This window comes from Sceloporus occidentalis, unplaced genomic scaffold (assembly GCF_023333645.1).
Source record: "Sceloporus occidentalis isolate IW3139 unplaced genomic scaffold, rSceOcc1.0.p SCAF_19, whole genome shotgun sequence".
NCBI classification, from domain to species: domain Eukaryota; kingdom Metazoa; phylum Chordata; class Lepidosauria; order Squamata; family Phrynosomatidae; genus Sceloporus; species Sceloporus occidentalis.
Genome location: NW_028316999.1, coordinates 6,552,859 through 6,576,421, shown reverse-complemented (window position 1 = coordinate 6,576,421; position 23,563 = coordinate 6,552,859). Strand labels below are relative to the sequence as shown.

At 42.3% G+C, this 23,563-nt stretch overlaps 2 protein-coding genes across 2 annotated transcripts in view; both read right to left on the bottom strand.

Annotated features, from left to right (window-relative positions):
- Positions 1-7,004: 7,004 nt before the first annotated feature.
- On the bottom strand, positions 7,005-15,434 carry LOC149302357 (BAG family molecular chaperone regulator 2-like). Its single transcript, XM_089482708.1, has 3 exons — positions 15,310-15,434; positions 7,522-7,631; positions 7,005-7,408 (listed from the first exon to the last, which is right to left on the bottom strand). The coding sequence occupies exons 1-3, from the start codon at positions 15,432-15,434 to the stop codon at positions 7,005-7,007; spliced, it is 639 nt and encodes a 212-aa protein (XP_089338834.1).
- A 2,709-nt stretch (positions 15,435-18,143) lies between these two features.
- LOC149302356 (E3 SUMO-protein ligase ZNF451-like) overlaps positions 18,144-23,563 on the bottom strand; it is a 29,885-nt gene continuing 24,465 nt past the window's right edge. The window contains exons 13-14 of the mRNA XM_089482437.1: positions 23,320-23,506; positions 18,144-18,208 (exon numbers count right to left, since the gene is read on the bottom strand). Coding sequence (XP_089338563.1) covers positions 18,144-18,208; positions 23,320-23,506 — 252 coding nt within the window. The remainder of the gene's footprint in view (positions 18,209-23,319; positions 23,507-23,563) is intronic.

The window sequence follows — 23,563 nt, the reverse complement described above, 5'->3', positions numbered from 1 at the left end:
AAAATACAGAGACCATGAACAATATGCAAGTATAAAAGTAGATGGTAGCAGGTAACATACCAAACACAGATCCAAATGAGGGTGAACATACCATCAAATAACATAGATGGCACAGACGATATTATTACATAAAGTCTCCTGTGTGTAAAAAGAAAAATGGATGCCACCAGGTCGATCCAGCCCGGCCACAAAAGGCAGAGAATCGTGGAAAAACCAGCAGAGGTAAGGTGACAACACATTCTGCATACATCAAATAAACGGAGCCGAAAAAGGAAAATAAACAAATATAACAGAACCAAAAAACAGCTCCACAAGCAGTTGCTCCGGATAAATATGAATACATAAAAGAGGTGAGACGGTAAAAAGAAAAATGTATAAGGAGGACACATGCAACAGAGTAAGGACCTGCGTCGACCATCCCTACCCGTCACCCGAAGAGTGTAGTGAGCCGTCGCGACTGAGCATATTTAGTGAGGGGAGCGCGGGGGAGTAGTAGCCGTGAGGTACTGACCCAAAATGTCCCTAAAATCTGCTGAGGCAACAAATTCATGCCACCAGAACCAGCGCCTGGTATGCTGGTAACCCTTTCCCCTGGACGTCCAGACTAACTCCTCCATTTGTTCAATAAGATTTACCTTCTGAAGCCACACAGAAATTGGCGGGGGAGCGGATGTACGCCAAAACTTGGGTATCACGGCTTTGGCCGCATTGAGGAGGTGTATGGTAAGTGTGCGCTTGTAAGCTTGAGGCGCAAGTGAGGTAAGGTGTAACAAAACTGCTTCTGGTTTATCCAAGAGATCCATGCCACCCACACGCTCCACCACCCGCAAAACCACTCGCCAGAAGGACTGAACTACCGAACATTGCCACCATATGTGGTACAAAGTCCCCCTGTCGGACCCGCACCTCCAACAAGTATCAGAGACTGAGGGGAAGAACCTATGGAGGTCCACGGGCGTCCTGTACCATCTCGTCAAAAGCTTGTATGAGCACTCCTGAATCCTGCTGGAGATGGAGCCCCGATGAATAGCAAACAAAACCTTATCCCAGTCCTGAAGGGATGGTGAGACGGAGAGATCCCCCTCCCACATGCTCATAAAATAGGGCATAGAGCACTGACAAGAGATGCGGAGTCTCTGAGGTAGAGGAGCATAGCAACTCAAAGGGGGACAAAGGACGGGACAGGAGGGGGCCCCTGGGAATAGACAGCACAAAGTGCCGAGTCTGAATGTAAAACAAAAGTTCTGCCGAAGACAAGGATTGCTTACCATAGAAGGTCTCGGCCGACACAAGCCTATCACCCACAAACATGGAATGAAAACGCTTAATACGCCATGGGAGGGAAGGCTGCAGAGGAGACCGGTGAACAGACATACTAAGGGGGAAATTCGGGTTAGGAATGATCGGATAGAGGGGGCACGGACTGGAGGACAAAACGCCCTCCTTCACGACACTGGCAAACACACGTAAAGTAGCGCAGACAGTAAGCGAGGACCTAGAGACAAAGTGTTTTTTAAAATCCAGTAGCCAAGGAAGGCAAGAAAGAGGGATGCCCACCAGCAACCCCTCAATCTCCAACCACTGCTTAGGCACCGAGATGGACCACTCCGTAATCCTACGGAGATGGGCCGCCCGCCAGTACTTCTCCAGATCTGGTAACCCCAGACCACCTTTAGATTTAGCTCTAATTAAGTGGGCATGGGAAAGTCTGGGCGATCTAGAGCACCAGACATAGGAACGAAAGAGACGGTGGCATTTCTTAAAAAATAAGCGAGGAAGAAAAATAGGTAAGGTTTGGAATAAGTATAAAAACCGGGGAAGAATATTCATTTTAATAACAGCCACCCTGCCGAACCAGGAGACGTGTGTGAAATCCCACCTCCGCAGGTCCGAAGACACGGCCGCAAGTAACGGGGTGAAATTCAGCGAGAAGAGAAGGGAAAGATCCACGGGAATCCGCAAACCTAGGTAAGTAAGGGCCTGATCACAAATCTTGAACGGAAAATCACGCTTCAAATCCGCCAACAGATCCGCTGGGACGTTACAGCATAACATCTCGGACTTAGAGAGATTTATTTTATAATTGGAGAGCGCACCGAAGGTTCTCAACTCTCGAAGCATGTGGGAGAGGGAGTCCAGAGGGTTCAAATTAATACAAAGCATGTCATCAGCATATATTGCCAGTTTGTGTTGGACCCCAGCCACAGGAATGCCAGATATAGAGGTGTTCGCCCGGATAGCGTTCGCCAAGGGCTCCATCCCCAGCACGAAAAGAAGAGGCGAGAGTGGACAGCCCTGCCTAGTGCCATTCGACAGGGTGACCTGATGAGACACAAGCCCATTGACCTTAATCAACGCCGTAGGGTTATGATACAGGGCCCTAGTCCAACACAGAAAATGCCGTCCGAGATGCAGTCGCTCCAGGACACGAAATAGGTAGGGCCAGGCCACCCTGTCGAAGGCCTTCTCCGCGTCTAGCGAGGTCAAAGTAAGCGGAAGACATGTACGGTTAGCCAAATCAATAAGGTCAATAACTTTCGTGGTATTATCCCTAGCCTCCCTGCCGGGGACAAAGCCCACCTGATCGCTATGGATAAAGCGGGGAATATAAGGTGACAATCGCATGGCCAAGATTTTAGCAAGGAGTTTAATATCCGAATTGAGTAAGGAAATGGGACGATAACTACTACAAATGTCAGAGGGCTTATTTGGTTTCAAAATCAAGGAAATATGAGCCATGTTAGATTGGGGAGCAAATTGGGAACCCGAGGTAAGGGAGTTAAACGTATTCACTAAATGTGGGCCCAGGATAGGTAGGAACTTCTTATAATAGGTAATGGGAAGGCCATCCGGCCCTGGACATTTTCCCTGTTTGGTGGATTTGATAGCATCCCTGACCTCCTCCAGCGTAATGGGGGAATTAAGGAGGTCCGATTCCTCCGGCCGCAAGGGGCGAGGTAGATGTTTATCCAGATAAGCGTCCAGAACTGTCATAAAGTCAGGACAGGACTCCTGAACAGAGGGTAAATTATAAAGGTCCTGATAAAACTTGCGGAAGCAATCCGCGATCTCAGGGGTGGAGGAGACATGAGTACCCTTGGCAGTGCGGATCCGGGCTATAAAATGTTTGGCCGTCTGAGTCCTAAGAGCCCTAGCTAGCAGCTTACCGGGCTTATCCCCATATTCATAGAAGTGTCGTTTAGTCAAAAGAAACTGTCGCTTAAGGCGACGGTTTGTGAGAGAGGCTAATTGGGAGCGCAGAGAGTCCAGCTGGATCAAAATAGAGGGGTCCTGGCGGGATTTATGAAGTGCTTCCAAAGCAGCTATTTTCTTAATTAAGTCAAGAGTAGCGGCTAACGCCACCCTCTTAAGCCGAGAGCCAATTTGTATAAACTTTCCCCGTACCACCGCCTTATGGGCCTCCCAAATGGTGGGCAACGACATATCAGGGGTAGAGTTCTCAGAAAAATAGAGGCGTAAATGGTCAGAAACCTCTGAGGAAAGCACCGGATCAGAAAGAATATTTTCATTCAGACGCCACACCCATGGCCGGACAGGGAACGAAGCAAGCTTAATAGTCATAAAAACCGGGGCATGATCACTGAGTACACTAGGGCCAATAGAGGAGGCGTGGAGAGCGGAGAGGTGATGATGAGAAAGAAAAAAAGAGTCAATACGGGTATAACGGTCATGAAGGGCAGAGTAAAACGTGTAGTCCCTCGTAGTAGGGTGTTGCGTCCGCCAAACATCTATAAGCTGTGCCCTGTGGAGCAGTCTCTTAACCCGGTTGATTTGAGTATGTGGGATAGAGGAAGTACCAGATGAGTTATCAAGAACCGGGAGGAAAGTCATGTTAAAGTCGCCCCCTAAGATCGTCATGCCCTCTTGGAAATCCATCAATTGTTTCAAAATCATAACCAAAAATGTAGACTGGCGACAATTAGGAGCGTAAACATTTGCAAAGGTAACCCTATGGGTACCCAAAAACCCCTTAACAAAAATACACCTGCCTTCGGAGTCCTGCCAGCTATCCAATTTGCGAAAGGGTAAATGTTTGTGCAAGAGGATAGCCACCCCTTTAGATTTAGAATCCGGGTTACTAGACGTAAAAGAGGTGGTAAAATGTTTATTAGTCAATTTGGGTTCCTTAGTGGCTTTAAAATGTGTTTCTTGAATAAAAGCTATTTTGGATTTGGTGCGGCGAAGTTCAGTAAACAATTTGGATCTCTGTTCGGGTTTATTAAGGCCCCTGATGTTGAGGGAAATTAATGTAATAGGATCAAGAGCCATATGGACGACGTCTGGCAGGACTGCGCGAATACATGAGCAACGTATAAGAATCACCAATAAAAATCAGCAGGAGCAACAGTGTCGGAGCAATAAACAAAACAACAAACAACAAACAAAAACATACTCTTATTAAAGCAACAAGAGCTGGATGCCGTAGCATCAAGGAATGAGCATCATGTCCAAAAGTATGGACATAGACCAAAAGGCAGAGGCCGGCAGGACCCTGCATGGTAAACTCTGGGGGGGGATCACCAGAACCCATGGTACATACAATGATTATTCTTAATTTTATACAAATACGAATAAAAGGAGCACATAAAAGAAAATCATAGAAAATTACTGCTGCTGGAACAAAAGTGTATCTCATGTTGGGGGTATGAAATCATTGCGTAGGTGCTCACAAGTAAGCTCCCTTCCACAGTCCCTCTATCTCTTCATCTCTATTTACGGTCCATCTCTCGCCAACCATTTCAGTAATCCATTTTGCTTTAAAATACATGGACAATGTCCCATCTTCACTGTATGCAGAGATCCAATATTTAAAGTCAGCTATCCTGCCAACTACTCCCAAAATGTTGACATGTATCAACTGAAACATTTTGAAAAAATAAAATTTAAGCAGACCTTAGTGGTTTTATTATGACATAATCAGGGTTACGTTTGGCAACCCTCTACCCAAAGTCTGAATAGGGCCCACAGAATACAAATAATGTAACTTTCCATCATACAATATACACACAAAATAACGTTTCCTTGACCCATGTGTGGTCAAAACATTCAAGATCTAGGCATGTATTACCCTTGGGCCAGCTTACTCACGTAAGTAGTGCAGTTAAGAATGAGTGTTGAGGCATGGTACGTGTTAATATTCTCAAGAACCTCAGTGTCTATACTTTTGAAGGTTCCCTTGTATGGTGAAGATGCGCCATGGCAGTGCTTACATCTCTAAACACCCTGGGCTTTCTGACATCTCTTTCAGCAGTTCTTAGCTGTGTGATCATAAAGCATCAAGTTCCAATTTTACTCTGTTTGCCTTGTGTTCGGGGTGAAATTCCTAAGCAGTACATTGTTCTTATAAGGGCTATATGCCATTCTCTAAATGGGCCAATCAGAACTCATTCATTGATTAATGGAAACTTGTTTTAGGTGACAAACCCACTACTGGACTTTCTGCCAAAATTGCAGAGAAGCCACTACGACGTCCTTTGACATTACTATTTTACTGAAAAATAGATTCTAGAAGCCCATTTAACATTTGCCCCTTGGTTTATTTTGTCACATAAAAGGAGAGGGTCTAGCTTTGAAGGCGACATACTAAGATATTTTGGACAATGTTATGCTTCCAACTTTGTGGGAACAGTTTGGGAAGGCCAGTGCACAAAGCAAGGTCCATAAAGACATGGTTGGATGAGTTTGGTGTGGAAGAACTTGACTGGCCACACAGATCCCTGACCTCAACTCCATCAAACACTTTTGGGATGAGCTGGAACGGAGATTGTGAGCCAGGCCTTCTTGTCCAACATCAGTTCCTGACCCCACAAACGCTCTGCATGATGAATGGGCAAACTATACAGATCTGTGGTCATCATTTGGAATTCATCAAGATAAAATACCTCATGACTGACTCAGAGAAATTTAGTGTTCCCATAGTACACCAGGCTGAAAGTTGAAAATAGGGACCAAGACTCATGTCTCTGCTGATTGTACCAAAATTGTCCTTTCCTTCTCTATACACCAAGACAGGCATAACAGATGTAAACTGCACCTTACTTTGGGTCTGTTTTTATAACTTGTATTACAGGATACCCCTGATATAATCAAAGGTTGAGCTCTTAACCCATCAAAAGTAAGTTTACTGGCACAACATATATAGGAAACCATAAATATCAGTTTTCCAGAAAAAACAAGAGGGCGCTGGATACATACCTTTCTGTTTTGTGTATAATCAGCAGAATATTTTCTGTATTACTAGGAACATAAACATTGCACGGCCTTCCTTACTATTCTTTTAGGCTCCATAATACCCAGTATTACACAGTGAAAGGCACATAGAAGAAAAATGATGAAAGGATGGGCACTCAATATTCTAGACAACAAAATTGGGTGCAAAAGGTTATAAAAGGTATGCCTCATCATAATTAAATAATCCAATAGATCATCAAACATACACTACACCCCAATAATACCATACAGTTTTATAATTACAGTTATTACAGGCACTTCTGTGATCTCCCAATGTTTTGGTAACCACCCTCTACCATTTATAAGAGACTGATTGCAGTGGGCTACTGACACTTTGGGGTCTCAGGCTCTTTATTCAATGATGCATATGGATGTGTAAATAACGTACACACATTTGGCGGTCACAACCCACCCCCAACCCCCTCAACATAATTGAACTCCTGTTTCTTAACCTGTTTTTTTGTCATAGCAAAAAATGCAATCTCTTAAGTGAATAGAGGTTAGATATCCAGAGTTTGTATTATTAAAAAAAATCCATGTGATTATATCCATGTAATTCAGTGAAAACACATGTAGAATGAACATATTAACAGAAAATGTAAAGCACATATATCGAAGAGGTGGACTAGACAAATATACAATTATTATTGCATGAAAAGATTTGAAATAAATGACTACATTAACTGAGCTGTCACCAGAATGTCTGCATTCTCTTTTCTGTGTATGCGCGAGTGAATGTTCTAATTGTGACATTACACGTTATTGCTATTAAGAGAATTCAATGCTTTTTTCTGCCTCTGGTGCTCTAACAGCGTAATGGACTTCTCTGAACTGTCTATGTTCCTGATAAGTGTTTCCAGCCTTCTCTTTATTTTCTTCTGGTCCTCTAATGCACATCCAATAATGATGGACTGAAACTTCTGGTCGACTGGCCCAGGAGGAACATCTGATGTGCAAGCTGCATACAGGGATAACAATTGCTTCTTGCCATTTTCCAAGTTTTCCACCACATTCTTGGAAATCTCATCAATAATGGTGGTGGCTTGCTGCAGAGCTGAAGCTTGTAGTGGGCTTCGAATCGTTTCTAAGGAGACTTCAACAGTCAAGGTGCGATTCATTAGTCGACCGGCTGTTATCGTGAGTTCCTCCCTCTCACCTTCAGAAGAGTTTAAAAACGTTTTTTAAGTATATGTTACAATAGTACCATTGTCTAATTGTAATTTAGCAATAAGAGTGTTTGATAGCAGTTTAGGTTTATCTAGTTCTTACCAACACTGATGTTCCTCATGTCCTGGCTGTTCTGTATACTGTGGATTAACTCTATCAGAGTTTCTTTTTCCACCTCCAGTGTAGATGCTGCATCACGCAAAGCTTGTACCCTAAGAGAAGAAGAAAAACGCACATTACACTTCTTTCGCTTCCATTGTTATCAGTTCCTTTAGTCTTTCAGCCTGTATCTGATACCTGGATGTAATGGGCTGGTTAATGTTCTTCCACATATAGCCATTTGGGTTACTAGACTAAGAAGTAAATGATGTGACAGGGAAATTGGCAGATATCTCAGCCACATGACTGCGACTCGTAGAAGCTTTATGTCAATATTTTCTGTACCAGCTGTCCCATGTAAATTACTCTCGTGCATAAGGTCAATCTTTCTGCTGCACCACAGGTCAAATCTGTGCATCTGTTCATTCATTTCAGTAAAAAGACATGATGATGTCAACTGTGCAGCCATTAGGGGATATATCTGAATGAGTGAGGAGCAAATCCTTTACACGCATGGAATGGAAGTGATGGAGAGACTACTCTTTTTGCCTTACTTTGGCAGGTGTTTGTGTGGCTTTGCTTCCATAGTGTGACTGGGAGTATTCTGTTATATTATGCATCAAGCTCAAAGCAAACTATAAATGAGCAATCATGGCAGTCCATGTCATGGCAAGAGAGTAAGTAGTTAACATACTTTGTGTCCCTTTTTGTATGTCTGCATTTCAAAAAGTGCATGATAAGCATTGCAAGTTTTTGGCATTCGTATCTGGTGCACCATGTGTCTGTAAAGGTGTTGAGCACTGTTGGTTTTACTCTCAAGTTTTCCATCGATTGCATAGATTAACGAGAAAACGGTTGAAGTCATCTTGAAGATTCACAACTCCTGTAACTCTATTAATTTTTGTGCATGTTTATGGTTCAACAAGCGGACATATGCATGATCCACACGCACACACTGGCTCGAGGTAACATCCTTCTCCGCTGCTGTCTTTTCTCCTTATTGTTTTCTGCTGGTCTGCTTCATTGGCTCTCCGCTCTGGCTTGTTCCCAGTACTTCTGCAAGATGACAGAGCCTCACAAACACTATAGGTTTGTGAGGCTCCGTCCTGTGGCAGAAGAGGCCAGAATAATGCAGCATACACCCAGGAGAAAGGGGATCAGCGGAGAACAAGAAGGAGAAGAAGACAAAAAGCAGTTGTCGGAGAAGGTAGGGAGAGACGCTGAGTCTGAGAGAGACTGTAACAAAGAGTGAGTGCAAGTGATTGACAATAATTAAAAAAAAAATGCTCTCTGAATTTTGTCTGAACTGAAAGGGTAGGAAATGAAATTCGTTGTCCGAAATGAATGGACCAAAAACAAAACTAAAAATATGTCCGAGTCGTTTTTGGTGCCTGGTCACACATCTACAATTCCATCATGTAACTATGTAACACAAGTGTATTAGATTTATATATTGTACTTGTAACATGCCTTCTAAACAATATGTACACTTAAAATAGGCCCGGGCATTTTAAAGCACAGCAGCCCTTACATGAGGGGAGTGGGAGAAGGAGCACAGAAGGTAGGCTAGATTAGGCCAATAACAATGACAGTGAGCAAGCCCAGATCTCACATCAACATCTTACATACAGCCCAGGGGCGTAACTAGAAACCACTGAGCCTTGGTGCGAAAATTGTCCCATTGTCCTTTTTCACACACTTATACACAGACATCCACATACACTTGAGTGTACAATGTAGTGTGTCAGTGTACGGTGTTAGAGTGAGTGTGTGTATAGTGTTGGACTGTGTTGGGTATCAGTTCACGGTGTTAGAGTGAGTATGTATGGGGGAATCAGTGTATTCTCCAGAGAAACGTGCCAGGAAAGGTTAAATGATCTTAACATATATAGCCTGGAAGAAAGACGTAACGGGGGATATGACAGAAACATTTAAATACTAAAGGGAATCAACATGATAAAGGAAGATAGTTTATTTAAAAGGAGAAATACTATCACAACAAGAGGACATAGCCATAAACTAGAGGGGCAAAGGTTTAAATGTAAAATCAGGAAATACCGTATTTGCTCGATTATAAGACAAGGTTTTTTTCAGAGCAAACGCTCCTGTCCCCCCCCCCCCCCCGCCTCACTTACCGGTACTTCTAAGTCCCCGGTGTGTAGCTGGGGCAGCGTGTAGATGTCTACGCGATTCGCGTAGACAACTTCTGCTGCAGCAGGATGGAGGTGTGGCTAGCAGCGGGGGTTGTCTGCGTCCATCGCGCAGACCTTCCCCGGCTGTCAGAGATCAGCGTTCGCCGCACCGGTGCCGGGAACTCTGATCTCTGACAGTTGGGGAAGGTCTGCGCAATGGACGCAGACAACCCCCACTGCTAGTCAAGCCTCCTTCCGGCTGCAGCGTAAGTGCGTGGGATCTACACGCTGCCCCGGCTACATGACAGGGAAGTGAGAAGCACCGGTAAGTTTGTGGGGGGGGGCAGGTGAGTGTTAAATGGGGGGCATAAGGCATTTCTGGAGGCAGAGTGCTCTGTGAAATGCCTTTTAATCCCATTAATGCCACTCTGCGTCCAGAAATGCCTTAAACCTCCCTATATGCCACTCTTCCCCATAATATGCCTTTTAACCCTCTAAATGCCAGAGTGGCATATAGGGATATAAGGCATTTCTGGAGGCAGAGTGGCACATAGGGGGTCAAAAGGCATATCATGGGGCACAGTGGCATTTAGAGGGTTAAAAGGCATATCATGGGGCACAGTGGCATATAGGGGGTATAAGGCAATTCTGGGGCAGATGTGCATAACTGAGGGGGCATGTTGGAAAATAGAAGGACATAAAACCAAAATATTTTTCTCAATCATAGCTTTTATTAAAAAAAAATACCGTATTGGCTCGAATATAGGCCGCACTCCCCCCCCCCACACTTTAAGTCTTTAAAGTGGGGGTGCGGCCTATATTCGGGGTCTAGCGCCCGACGGCCGGGACATGCAGTCCCGGGCAGGCAGCGGGGTTAGGATACAGATCCCCCGCAGCGGTGCAGGGGACCTGCATCCTACTCTCCCATACGCTCAGACAGCCTCCCCTGCCAGCACTTCCCACAGGGGGAGTGCCGGCACGGGAGATTGTCCAAGTGCATCGCGCAGACGTTCACTGGCAGCGGCGATGAGCGTGAACGACCTCCGCTGCCGGCACGTCTGCTCGATGTGCTTTAACAATCTCCCTTGCTGGGAATTCCCACGGGGGGAGTCCTGGCAAGGGAGATTTTTAAAGCACATCTTGCACACGTGCCGGAAGCGGAGGTTGTTTCTGCTCGCATCGCCGCTGCCGGTGAACGTCTGCGTGAACAATCTTCCTTGCCGGTACTTCCCACGGCGGAGTGTTATGTGTAGATGTCCCCCGCAAGACCCCGTGGAGTCTGCACCGGTAAGTCTGGTTGGGGGGGGGGGGCACTTGGGGACAGAGTGGCAGCATATCTGGGTGGGGGTAGAGTGGCAGCATATCTCGGGGGGTACATCTTCTGGACAGAGTGGCAATATATCTCGAGGGGGGGGAGAAGCCTTTTTCATTGAAAAAAGCACCTAACTTTTAGGGTGCCTATATCCGAGCCAATACGGTAGTTTACATGAATTAACATTTACTGGTCAAACTTTTTTCCTATAGGGTCGTCTTATATTCAGGCTTTTTCTTTTTTTTCCTAAATTAATATTCAGATTTGGGGGGTCTTATAATCAGGGTCGTCTTATAATCGAGCAAATGCGGTATTACTTTACTGAAAGGGCAGTGGGTGCATGGAATAGCCTTCCAAAAGAATTGGTAGATGTTTATATAGTGAAGGCATTTAGGCAAGCATGGGATTGGCATACGGCTAAGCTAATTAATGTATTATATTAACTAGTGATATGCTGGGATTTAATGCTCTGGTTATTATTTGGATATGCCCTTCATGCCAGCTGCAATCTCTAACAGATATGATTTATTTATTGTCAATTTTATCTAAATGGATATATTATGGTAACATATAAGTTTCTTTTCTGACTTATCAGAAAGTATTTAATGCATTTTTAATGACATTATGTACAATGCTCTCCTGGATGAACGGGCAGACATTCCAAGAGATACACTCCAAAATCTTGTGGAAAGCCTTCCAAGGTGAGCGGAAGCTGTTATAGCTGCAAAGTGAGGACCGACTACATAATGATGTCCATAACTTTAGAATGGGACATCCAACAAACTCATTTAGTTGAGGTAGTCAGGTGCCCACATACATTTGGTCATATAGTGTATATTAAATGTGCAGCTTCTGCTTTGACAGTTGAAAGGAATGATTTTCTGATTTAGGAGCTATTTTCTGGTAAAACAACATATACCCATCCCCCATCACTGAAATGGGTTTGCCACAATGGGCAAGTCTGTTACGTGAGTCATGCTTTTTACATCCATTATGCTTTCGTACTAGCATCCTTCCTTGGAAAATGTAGATCATATCTCAGTCATTTAAGCGGATAATGAGAAAAGAAATGGCTTCCCACCACACCCATTAACTCTTTGACTGCCGTTACTGTGTGTGAAGGCCCCATGCACTGTACATGATCAGACAGGTGGGGGGTACTTAAGTATGCCATATCTGTAAGACAATTTTCTTCATTGATGTCTTCACCTACTCTTGCTGTTGCTCCGCCGACTGTACGTTTAACAGACAGGAAAAGTTTCAGGCATTTAAAGAGTCATGGGATTTGTAATCCAGTAGCATCTGGTTAGTTCTGCACCAGTGCGTGAAACGGCATGTCATACATAGCACTTTCATTCAAATTTTCCATGCTTCAAGAAAACCCATCAATTGCCAAACCACCCAGACGTCTTTCCAAAACTGCTGACACCTACTTATTAAGTCATAAAGAGTGCAGCACAACTGCAGGGCAATGTGATCCAAAATCCCAATACTCATTCTTTCCGCTGTTCAGCCCCATACGGTAATCTCTTCAAAGAGAAATGTTATATATGTTACAAGGTAAAATTATAGAAAAAAGTAAAACCAAACGGCAGCCATGATAAGGAAGTGTGTAGTATACAAACTTACAAACGTATTACATGGTAGCTTTCATGTGAGTACTGTCCCTTTAAAAGCCTACCTAATGTGTGTATCATGACATAATAATGCGCTCCATCTTAACATAGTGAGAAAGGTATGACTGGTGGCTCATTAAATCCTTTCTTTTATTTAATGAAAATCTCAGACAGATAATCAAAAAACAGTGGAAGTCAATGCCGCCCCTCCTGCAATAGTCCCAGAGTAGATGAGGTCGTGGAAGGTCAATACGTTCTACAGTGACACTGCAGGCACCCATCAGAGGACACGCATGCTTGGCGGTATTAAGAACCGTTCAGTCAACACGTGGAAGAGTGCAATGCCGGAGAGCCTACAAAAGAACTCCTCTGTTAAAATACTGAGTGGTATAGGAGCCAATAGGTAACGAGTATCGATGCCAAAAGGCACAGATCAATCTATGCCATTAAAATCAGACCCTTTAACAGGCGGTCACACTACTTTCTCCCAGCACCAAAGAGGAGTTGTTAAGAGTTAAGAGATCACTTTGGAACACAAATCCCGCTATCAGTCACGTCGTCTGCTGAAGTCTTCTACACTTTTCTAGATACTTAGCACATGATCCAGACAGCCGGAAATGGATCCGTTTCACTGCAGATCTGAACTGCCATGAGGAATGGTGTTAATGCATGTCACTATGTAAAGCAGTATATATATATATATATTTATATATATCTCCATTGTGCTGAAATGCCTGCCACAAGATAATTTTTCTGTTGGCGATGCATTGGATTTGAGGTCACGCAGAGAGAAAAGAGGGCCATCTGTTATGTTGCTTGTCTGCTCAGAAACACTAAAATAGCAGAGCTTTCTTTATAGGAATTAGAACCGGGACCCGGCCACGCCAGGCGCTTACGTCTGACCATACAATGCAGATGAACACAAGAGTCCCTTCTCAGCTGTGCATTTCACTCACTGCACACAGAACATTTCAAATAGCCGGAGGTGACAGCTTTGCTTTGGCCGGGTGTTTGGAGGACAGGACTATACCAGGGTTTATATCAGAATTTTGATGTCATTTTGACATCTGTTTCACATAACAAGTTTTATACATAAACCAATTTTCTAGTTTCTAGTGACTTTTCGGGCTGTAGAACGCTGTGATACACACATACACAGCAAACTTCAGAAGGGTTTGTGTGCTAAAAAGGGACTGCCTCTCCTAAAGAGGGACACTTGGGAAGTCTGATCCTGTGTCTTTGTGTCCGCTGCCAAATGGATGCTGCCCACTAAAATCAAAGATAGCCTATGTGTTAATATCCTGACTGCTTGACCTCCATATATATGACATCATTGTGACAGCACTATCGAGTGTGTGACATCATCCACCAGGAGACTGAACATTCTGCAACAGATGCACCCAAGAGAATAGAACTTTAAGATGATAGACAGTGAAAACACCCCCTACAAGGAAAGAAGATGTTGTAAAGTTGCATATATTTATACTTTACATACTCTTTTTTACATATTCTCTTTTTACATATATATATTTACCCCATTAGTACCGGAAAAATCATATGTGGAATATTTTTCCTGAAGACCCAGATGTTTATCAGTCCTTGCTCTTATCTTTCATGATAACTCTATGCTATAAGAGCCTCTTCCACTTCTGATGGGAGGCTGTTTTAGTTTTAGATTATGACGTCTTGTTCTAACATTTCTCCATTTTTGAAATAAATGTTCCTCCCGTACTTTGTTAAATCCCATTAAGTATTTCAATGTCTCTATCACATGTTTTTGTGTACAGGTTCATGCTCCCAGGTCACCTGCCGTTACCAAACTGGGAAGTCGTCCCACATGTACAGGGTTAGGTGCGCGTTTCTGAGCCCTGAGTTAGTATACCCTGACGCAACAACAGCTATGGTGTTTGCCATGAGGTCTTAGCAGTCTCTTTTAGACGTTATCCTCGGGGTGATTAAGGAAAATAACCTGTTTTTTTTATTATTCTGTTCTAATTGTTAAAAACCTGGCATCCATGTCGCTGCTGTTCTTCCCAGCGATGCCAGCCCCAGTGATGTCTCTCGTGCCAACAACTCCTCTGGAAAGATTAACCACTGGGAAGAACCCCTGCATGCCAATCCCCCTGTACTTCCCACCGCCAAAACCAGCAGCAACTGAAACATTGCTGGGAACCTATTGGTGTCGTTCTCTACAGCCATTTTTTGTCACAGAAACAGATTAGAACCATCCAGACCATAAAGTCTGCCTCAAACCTCAATTGGGCCTTTATCTGGTTTTAGATTCAGGATAGCTTTATGTCTATCCTATGTATGTTTAAATGTTGGTTAACCTCTATGTGTTGACTACTGCTGGGAGGCTGTTCCACTTATCCACCACCCTCTCAGTAAGGTAGAACTTCTTCCATTACATCTAAGCCTCTGATCCTCTGGTTTTAGACCTGGAGCCCTTGTTCTAACATTTCTTCTCCTTTGAAATACATTCCCTTCTTCTACTTAGTGTTTAACTGTTTCTATCACATCTAATCAGATCTGTACATTTGGAGATCCCCCTTATGTGTTGTGTGTCCAGGGCATGTGTCATAGTATATGTGTAACACATACAGTATCTGTACATCAGCCCCCCAGAGGAGCCGGTGACGTCACCTGTACCGGCTATCTGATGTCATCCTTGAAGAGAAACAGCTTTGGAAAGAGAAGTAGCTCTACACATGAGAGGTGAATGGGTTCCTACCTGATTTCCAGCTCATCCAATGTCTCCAGCAGATGGCTGGACCGGGCTGCCATGGACAGTGACCTGCAGAACTTTCCTCCATTCTTCCCATCCGAGGCTTTGGCCTGGATCTTGGCTTGGGCCATGGCTGTCCTGTCTCGGCCGGTGTCTCCTGAGATGTCTCCGGACACGCTGTCTCCTCCGCTCCGAAACACTTAATGAAACGTCTCCTAACATGGGCTGGGAGGATCCCTTCCCCGCGAGTCACGTTCCCTGCCCCCTGCCTGCAGCACACGGCTGCCCCCTCCGGCTCTTTAACTCTTTCAGTGCAGTCACTACGCGCACCGGCGATCTACCTGCTGCTGCAGCCTGATGCATCTTCTATATGTGTATATATATATATATATATATATATATATATATATATATATATATATATATATATAAACAAGTTACATGCATTGGGCGTCAGTACATGTGGGGTGTGCATTTACACTGGGCATGTAGTGCTCTGTGTGCAAATTAATAACTCCATAGAGATTGGCCTCTATAATATTATGATGTCATGTGAATGATGCTATGTTGCTTTAAACACAATGGTGTGCACAGCTGTTCTATTTTAACCTTATTATATCAGATCACTCGAGTGGATGTCTTTCTGTAAAATCCTCATTAATCTGGATTTTGTCCCCCCCCCCATGTTCTGCAGTGCTGCCCTTCTCCCTGAAAGTACTCTGGTCTTTTACAAAAGCCTCTTAAATCACAATTATATATTCCGCTTCCACCAGCACTGCGGTTTCTGCAGCCAGTTCTACTTTCAGTACGGTTTCTCGATATATTTCCATTAATCTGCGGATCACACATTCTGGGGCAGACTACTTCATATCATACGATATCTGAGCATTCCACATCACGCGTGTTTCACTTGAGATCTCCACGTCAACCTTATCAGCTCTTCTTCTTAAGGACAATCATTAGAACACTTTGGTTGTTTATCTTAATGAATCACAACTAAGGAATCTTTGCAATGGGCTAATAAAGGGTTAACATTTGAAGGGTGTACTTTATGAAGTTACAAGGGGTATACCAGGTAGTGATATGCGAGGACCTTGATGAGCCTGAATTGCTGGCACCAGCCTACTACCACCTGAGCGGTTAGTGGTGCAAGTGCAAATAATGAGTTTAGTGTGTGTGTGTGTAAGTATGTTAGCGAGAGAGAGTGTGTGAGTGTATAAGCATGAGTGTGTGTGTTACAGTGTGTACTTATGTCAGTATGTGTAAAAAAAAAAAAAAAAAAAAAAAAAAAAATATATATATATATATATATATATATATATACATACACACACGTGCGTGCGTGCAAACATGTTATGCCCTTATTTGTCACTGATTTTATTATATTGATCCCTGGCCAGAAATTGAGATTAGCATTTATGGCTAATCCAGCAGCAAGCAGGTGTGTGATATATCATCATCATCTTTTATTTCTGTAGCGCCAACAATTTACTCAGCGCTTAATACAAAACATATATTCAAGGGGTATGAGATGACGAGAAATGAAAGACTAAGACAAACTGATACATTAGGTGGAGAGAGCCATGCTCACGCTCACACACACACACACACACACACACACACACACACACACACACGTTATCTAGTGCATTCTCAGTTTATAAACTGTTGGCTCTAAGTTTGTGTTTCTTTGTCAGATAACCTCCTACACTCCCCTCACATTCCTCCACAGCAATGGCCATTATGAATCCTGGCAAGTCTGTTCGTAAATCTTCACGGTATACAGTATGACTAAATGCATTCACTATTTTGTTAGTTCTTGCACAGAACGCACCCTTGAATGCCCAACGTAAATTCACAGTAGACAGCAATGGCATTATCTTCACATGGACCCATGCACCTATTCTTCAAACATAAGTCACCCACATTACTGTATAATTGCTCCGCTGCTGTTTTGTCAATGAACTTCTCCTCTTGCTGTTTTGAGTGGTTGTCTGTTTGTTGCGTCCAGTGCAAGGGTCATGAACAAAGAAAATACCCTAGGTGAGTGCCACGGGTTAATAGCCCACCAATACTTAGTGGTGTTGGAGGAAACAATTATCTTTATTCACTGCACCGCACATGGTATGCAGGGCCAGATGATGTAACATGCAGCACCTAGCGCTCTATTATTATCTTATATTTATATAGCGCCATAAATTAATACAATACATATATTCTAGGGGTCTGACAAGACGAGAATCGTCAGACTAAGACAAACAGATTATACGGCCACTAGGCAACACATGGTGCTCAATGGTAATTAGTATTAGGCAAAGTAAATGATACAATATATCTTATATTTCACTACATCAAATGGTTTTAAAATATATTTATTGCTTCTTAATGTAACAAGTAGTTACCGAGTACATATATACAAAGATCTAAAACAGACAATGAAATGAACAGCGACAAAATATATTTTGTATTTAACAGAAATGATCAATTCCTAATACAGTCAACTAAGCAGCAAAGGAGCCAGAAAAGTAATCGGAACATGTAAAAATAGACAGCAACAAATATTAAATATACTTTCTTCAGTATTTTCAAGTAGAGGGGGAACACAGCTCCTGATTATACACGGTTATTCTAGATTATATTCAGATTAGTGCAGCGACAGTGAGTGTAGATTTTGTGGCTTGCAGGTACTGCACAAAATCAAAGCTAGTGCTATAATTATATATATGTATATAACTAAAGGGCTATTAATACAGTGACCGCTCTGGGTATGGGCATTCAAAAAGAGGAAACAAATCTCAGCAGCAGTAATGCTATTTTTGCCCTAAGAGAACTTGAAAATCTTAATCTATTTTCAAATTTGACACTTCTTCAAGGCTTCTTCTGACAGCTTCTTTCATATCAGCATCTGCAGAAAATAACAGGAAAGGTAAGGAAATGTAGTGGGTTCCCGTTAGTCGGTTTTACTTGTTCAGCCCAGTTAGCCCATTTTGTCATTCTCTGCAAATACATGGCATAGCTGCTGTTATCCGGTTCCCACGCATCACATATCTACACGGACCTGTCCTCATTAAAAGAAAATACGGTTCCTTCACTGAAAAGTCAAATAGTAATCAGCTTCCACTTTCTATTTCCAAGTCTTATCAAGAGTTACAAAGAGAACGGGAGCTTGCACATGGGAACTGGGTAGGCATATTCTTACAGAACATCTATGTATTGGGTTCAAAAAACGATCACAACAACAACAAAAAATGGGTTGACTGTTCCATTGATCAAGGACAGGATGTACAAGAACTTTGTGTAACATAGCCCTATTTTACAACGTTGGTCAACTGACCATACAGAATATCATTTTGTGAATTACACCTTTATTGGACAGGCATTTGATTCTGACCATGATTACTATGTTTAGTCACTTGTTCATCAGAAAGGCAATAATGATACTTTTTTTTTTTTCTTCTTTACCTATGCATTTGCCTACACTTCACATGCTTCACATATAGGGAGTGTACATACAGGAGATAAGCACTTCACTGCCTCAAACTCTACTTCTAATTCATGGGAGGATCAATACGTAGAAGTGACAGCATCTCACGAGCTTGCCACAAATGCCTTCCATCACATTAAACGTGGACAGTTCTACCAATCAGAAACCACACACTACAAAGAAAGATTAGCACATTCTACTACAGAATCTTGTAATCAAGTTGTTACAGGTTCATAGTGACATCACCATCTGACATTTATGAGAATACTAACATTTGGAAAATATATAAAATGTCTACACTGCGGTATAGCCTATAAATGTATTGTTCCTTTAATCCGGTATTTCTCAATTGAAGCGGCCATGCAAGCTTGGCTCAGGACAGCGGGACTAATTAGTGGACGTGTCTACAGACAACGCCAACAACTCTTTTGTCCATGCCTGTCCCAAGTCCCTTATTATTACCAGTAACTCCCAATTTGTTAGAATATCAGTTTGGAAGCACAAAGCAGTTGCCCGGACAGTGAGTGAAGGAATGCAGTCAGGGGGTACTATCTGTTCAATTACTACATTCTTATTCTGAATTCGCCACCCCTTGCTGACAAAGCTTTTCAGCAATAAGTCCTTGCACCGGCTAATTAATATGGGTGCTCTCAATGGATGCAGATAAGGCAAAACATGCACACATTACATACACACTCGCACAAAAATGACTTTAGAGGGATTCCAGTGTCAAGTAACTCAGCGCACTTAAAAAGAATGCCCATGGGGGAAAAAAAAAAAAAAAATTCTCCTTGAGAATAAAATAGTGCTGTATACAGGAATGTGGGTTAGCAATGATAAAAACCTGGTTCTCTCAAATTCTGCTCCAATAAACAATCTGCAGAGCTGGAAGCTGCTATTGTTGTTGTTCATGTGATGCTTTGGGTGACTTTCCCTGCTGAAACACCACACAACACCGTTCTTTATGGCAATGATAACGAAGACCAGCTTGTACAATAACCTATAACGTGCTTGGCATGTAATTTTATGTTTCTTCGCTTAAACGGTGTTGCTGTAATGCCTCGATGTCGAGGAATTTAGCAACACCGAGATCAGCATCATGGGCCATGTCTGGCCACTCCCTGTGGGCGTCAACACCCGCCATACAGTATGGCGGCGGACGCCTGTTTTAAAAGTTTAGGAGGCGATCAACTTCAATGAAATGCCTCGATCACGACACTGCTCACCCCAGGACGCGCTGTGATTTTGCCACTCGTAAGATGGCGGCGCATCCTTTAAAAAAGGTTGAATACAGGTACTGGATTCAACCATGCAAGTCAATGGAGCCCAGCTTTCTAATCACCGTGTGCTTAGCAAAATATAAAAAAAAAAAAAATACAAAAAAAATAGGAAAACAAAAATTATGCATCGGAGAAACTATCCAGTTCTAGCAAAATGTCCAAAAGCCCAAAAAGAATAAAATAAATAACTAAAGTTTATTATGAGCAAGTGCTAAAATTAGAGCTGTATCTTCCCCAAAATCTTGACACGGAAAGAGTTAATGTAAAAGCATTTCAAATACCAAAGGGGTGTCTAATTTTAATTTAAAAAGAATGGTTTGATGGAGTAAATTGGAGCAGCCGGGCTTAAAGATGGGGCATAGGCACAGACTGACCAAAATATGGGGGGGGGGGGGGGCGGGAGCACACTTCCCAAATGTGGCCTTTTAACCCCAAAACACCAGACAAACCATGTGTGGTATCACTGTACTCGGGAGATGTTGCTGAACACACATTGGGGTGTTTCATAGCAACGTATACCAGGAGCTGTAAATCCATACCTGAAGCGCAATTTGATTTAAAAAAAACATTGGGTATTTCTAAACTCATGACTATTTAACAGGTTTTTTTCATTAGCTTTTTTGGATGAGTAAAAGATTTTTGGAGTAAGTCAGAAAGTGTATTTTTTCTTCAATTTTTTTTTTTTTTTTTTATATTATTTTATAGGAAATTGGATATGATAAAAAAAAATGGTATCTGAAGAAAGCCCTTCTTAAATTTTCCTCCATTTACTTTCACTAGTCAGTGTGTCCAGCTGGGTGATTTAAACTGAGCCATTCCATTGTTTACCATAAGGTAGTTTGATAAGGAGTCTACATGTTTGTCTAATAGATTAGCCTAAAATAATATGCACTAAAAAGCAATAACAAAAAAAATCTGATAGGTTTAGTTAGAGTCACACTTTTGTACATCTCTCCCACACAGACCTATAAGTAGAAGCACTCTTTATACTAGCTGAGAAAATGGTATAATTCATCCTTAAACTGTCAGTGTACGACTTTTCTAAGTAACTGCACATCTCAGAAAACACTTGTGTGATTAAAAGTCTTTGGTTTCACAGAAAAATAAACAACCCCAAGAGCTAATCATCTCTTAGATTGGTCACCAAGGAATTAACCACAAAAGAAAGGGCTCTTTTGAAAACCACCATCTAGCATAAACACTATGAAGCTCTAGAGTGCCACATATACTAACACTGGCTAAAAATATGCCAACCAGACCGGCATTTACTCCATCCTCAGTGTAGAAGACTGCTACTCTCAAAATCCATTAGCCGAAATAAAACAGACTACAATAAATTGCCTGATAAAATCCCAATATGACCACAATACAGATCTCCAATTAATAAACATAACATTTTGTGAATACCGACAGAGTATGAAGTCCATATTAATGAAATGCTTCAACCCCCAACAAAATGAAGCAGCAGCTACTTCGGGATACATATTCATTCACTTAGATGCAGTAAGTCCAAGCAAAATGATCATGTATTTAAAATATAAAAAGGGGGGTGGGGGGCGTGGAGTGCTGATAAATGTACAGGTAGTACAGAAAATGGAGATTCCTCCATGACCTCCACTTTATCTCTCAGTTACCGACAAGCCTCTCTCCTGTTCAGTTTTAATTAATATTTTTTGAAGCCCAATCTCTCACATTTGGCTGTAGTTCCATACTTATTGAAGACCCAAAAACAATTTCTACATTTTCCACACATCTTAATACATTGGACTTATTTCATGAAAGGAAGTGGTTTTACCACCACAGAACTAATGGAATGGTCCAGTCACCAGAACCACTTTTCCATACAAAACCGCAAAAAATAAACATCAAACACACCTTCATCGTGTTCTACGTCCATGGCAGCATCGCTTGTACCTGGAGAATTTAAAAGACAAACCAAATCCTGGCTTCAGAGACCATTACATTTTATTTTGGTGAAAAAACAAAAGAAATAAATCCTATAAAACCCAGGTGAATGAGATTAACATTATTATTGTACCGGTACAGTTCTACAAATTACAGTTAACATGAGGTGATTTACTGTGCACAGCAAGCTCAGCCCTTCTTCCATGATACGCCAACTGGGGTTGGCGTTTGAAAGTATAAGTGGGATAAGTTGAATCCTAGTTTAGTGACTAGACCTGACAAGTATCCACAAATCCCATCAAATAGAGGGAATTTCTGGGAATGTACAGGACTGCTGAGCTAATCAAACATGCTTGCATGCGTTTCCTTTGTTTGCACATGCTTGGCTGAATAAATGCACACATTTACCAACCCCTCAAAGCTGGAGAAACTAGCTTAGAGACATCTGTATTCAGTCATTAGCATTCAAGCAGAAGAATTGAAACAATATTTTCCAGCCAAGGACATGAAATGTAGAGACCTTTAGGGAAGAGAGACCAAAAACCAATTGAGTGCTCTTGTACGTATTATTCAAGGTTTAATAGTAAATGTACTTTACATTAGTGAGAGGCTGTGGCTTCTCACTCCCTCAGAGGTCTGGAGCAGCCAAGCAGAGAGCCTTCCATGCATGTGCACAGGCGTCTCAAAGAACCCCATCTACAGCATTCGCCAACCCAGCTCTGGAGTATGGAGTATACTCACATGCAAAGAGCCAAACACATATACGCAGGCTCTGAATAACCCCCCCGTGCATTTATAAAAGGGACCCATCATATACACGATATCTCACTAAAGAGTATTATACTTTCTTACCAACAAGACCCATAATGCTAGGACTTAAATAACTGGAACTGAAAAATATATTTAAGAACCCATACTAGGGACTAGTTTTTTATCTTTTGGCAAACTAGTCCACATTAACTGCACTATTTGGTCAAATGGATATTCCAGCCATCGTAGGCACTTTTAATGCAGATTATAGCGAAGTGTCTCCTCTGAAAGGTAAGTGACCTTTTGTTTCACGCGTAAAGAATGTATATTAAAGTAGTAAAGTACTTTAACCCCTTAAAGTCCAATGACATTAAATGAGCTTAGAAGGTGACTAAGGGTTGCTTTTTTCCCCGCTCAAACTGTGTTGCTGTAATGCCTTGATGTCAAAACCTGCTCCCAGGGCATCAACATCAGCCATATACAATAGCACGAAAACAAAAAAACAAACAAAAACACACACATGTGGAAAGTTTGATTTAATTCAGATGGATTTGTAGTATTTTGATTTGAGACATGCAGTTCACTCCGGCCTTTTACCTGGAGCAGTATCAGATATGCTGTTTAACAAGGCACACATCATGTCTCCTTCCATATGATGAGGGTTAAGGATGTGAAAAGGTCTCTGGGTCTTCTTAAATTGGTTCTCAAGCTCCAGGAAGCCTTTATCCCCCGAGAGAATGGTGAAAGGCATTTGTTTTGGTAGCTGTTCATCTAAACGACCAGCCTAAAGCGTAACAAAAAATATGTGAAAAACACGTTTTCGAGAACGTAGCTACAAACA

Bases quoted from the DNA above. Each gene is read 5' to 3' on its own strand.
- LOC149302357 (XM_089482708.1), bottom strand. From the start codon at position 15,434: ATGGCCCAAGCCAAGATCCAGGCCAAAGCCTCGGATGGGAAGAATGGA. The intron at 7,632-15,309 runs GTAGGAACCCAT...TTCTTCTCTTAG, and splicing joins TTGGATGAGCTGGAAATCAG to GGTACAAGCTTTGCGTGATG. The intron at 7,409-7,521 runs GTAAGAACTAGA...ACTCTTCTGAAG, and splicing joins CATGAGGAACATCAGTGTTG to GTGAGAGGGAGGAACTCACG.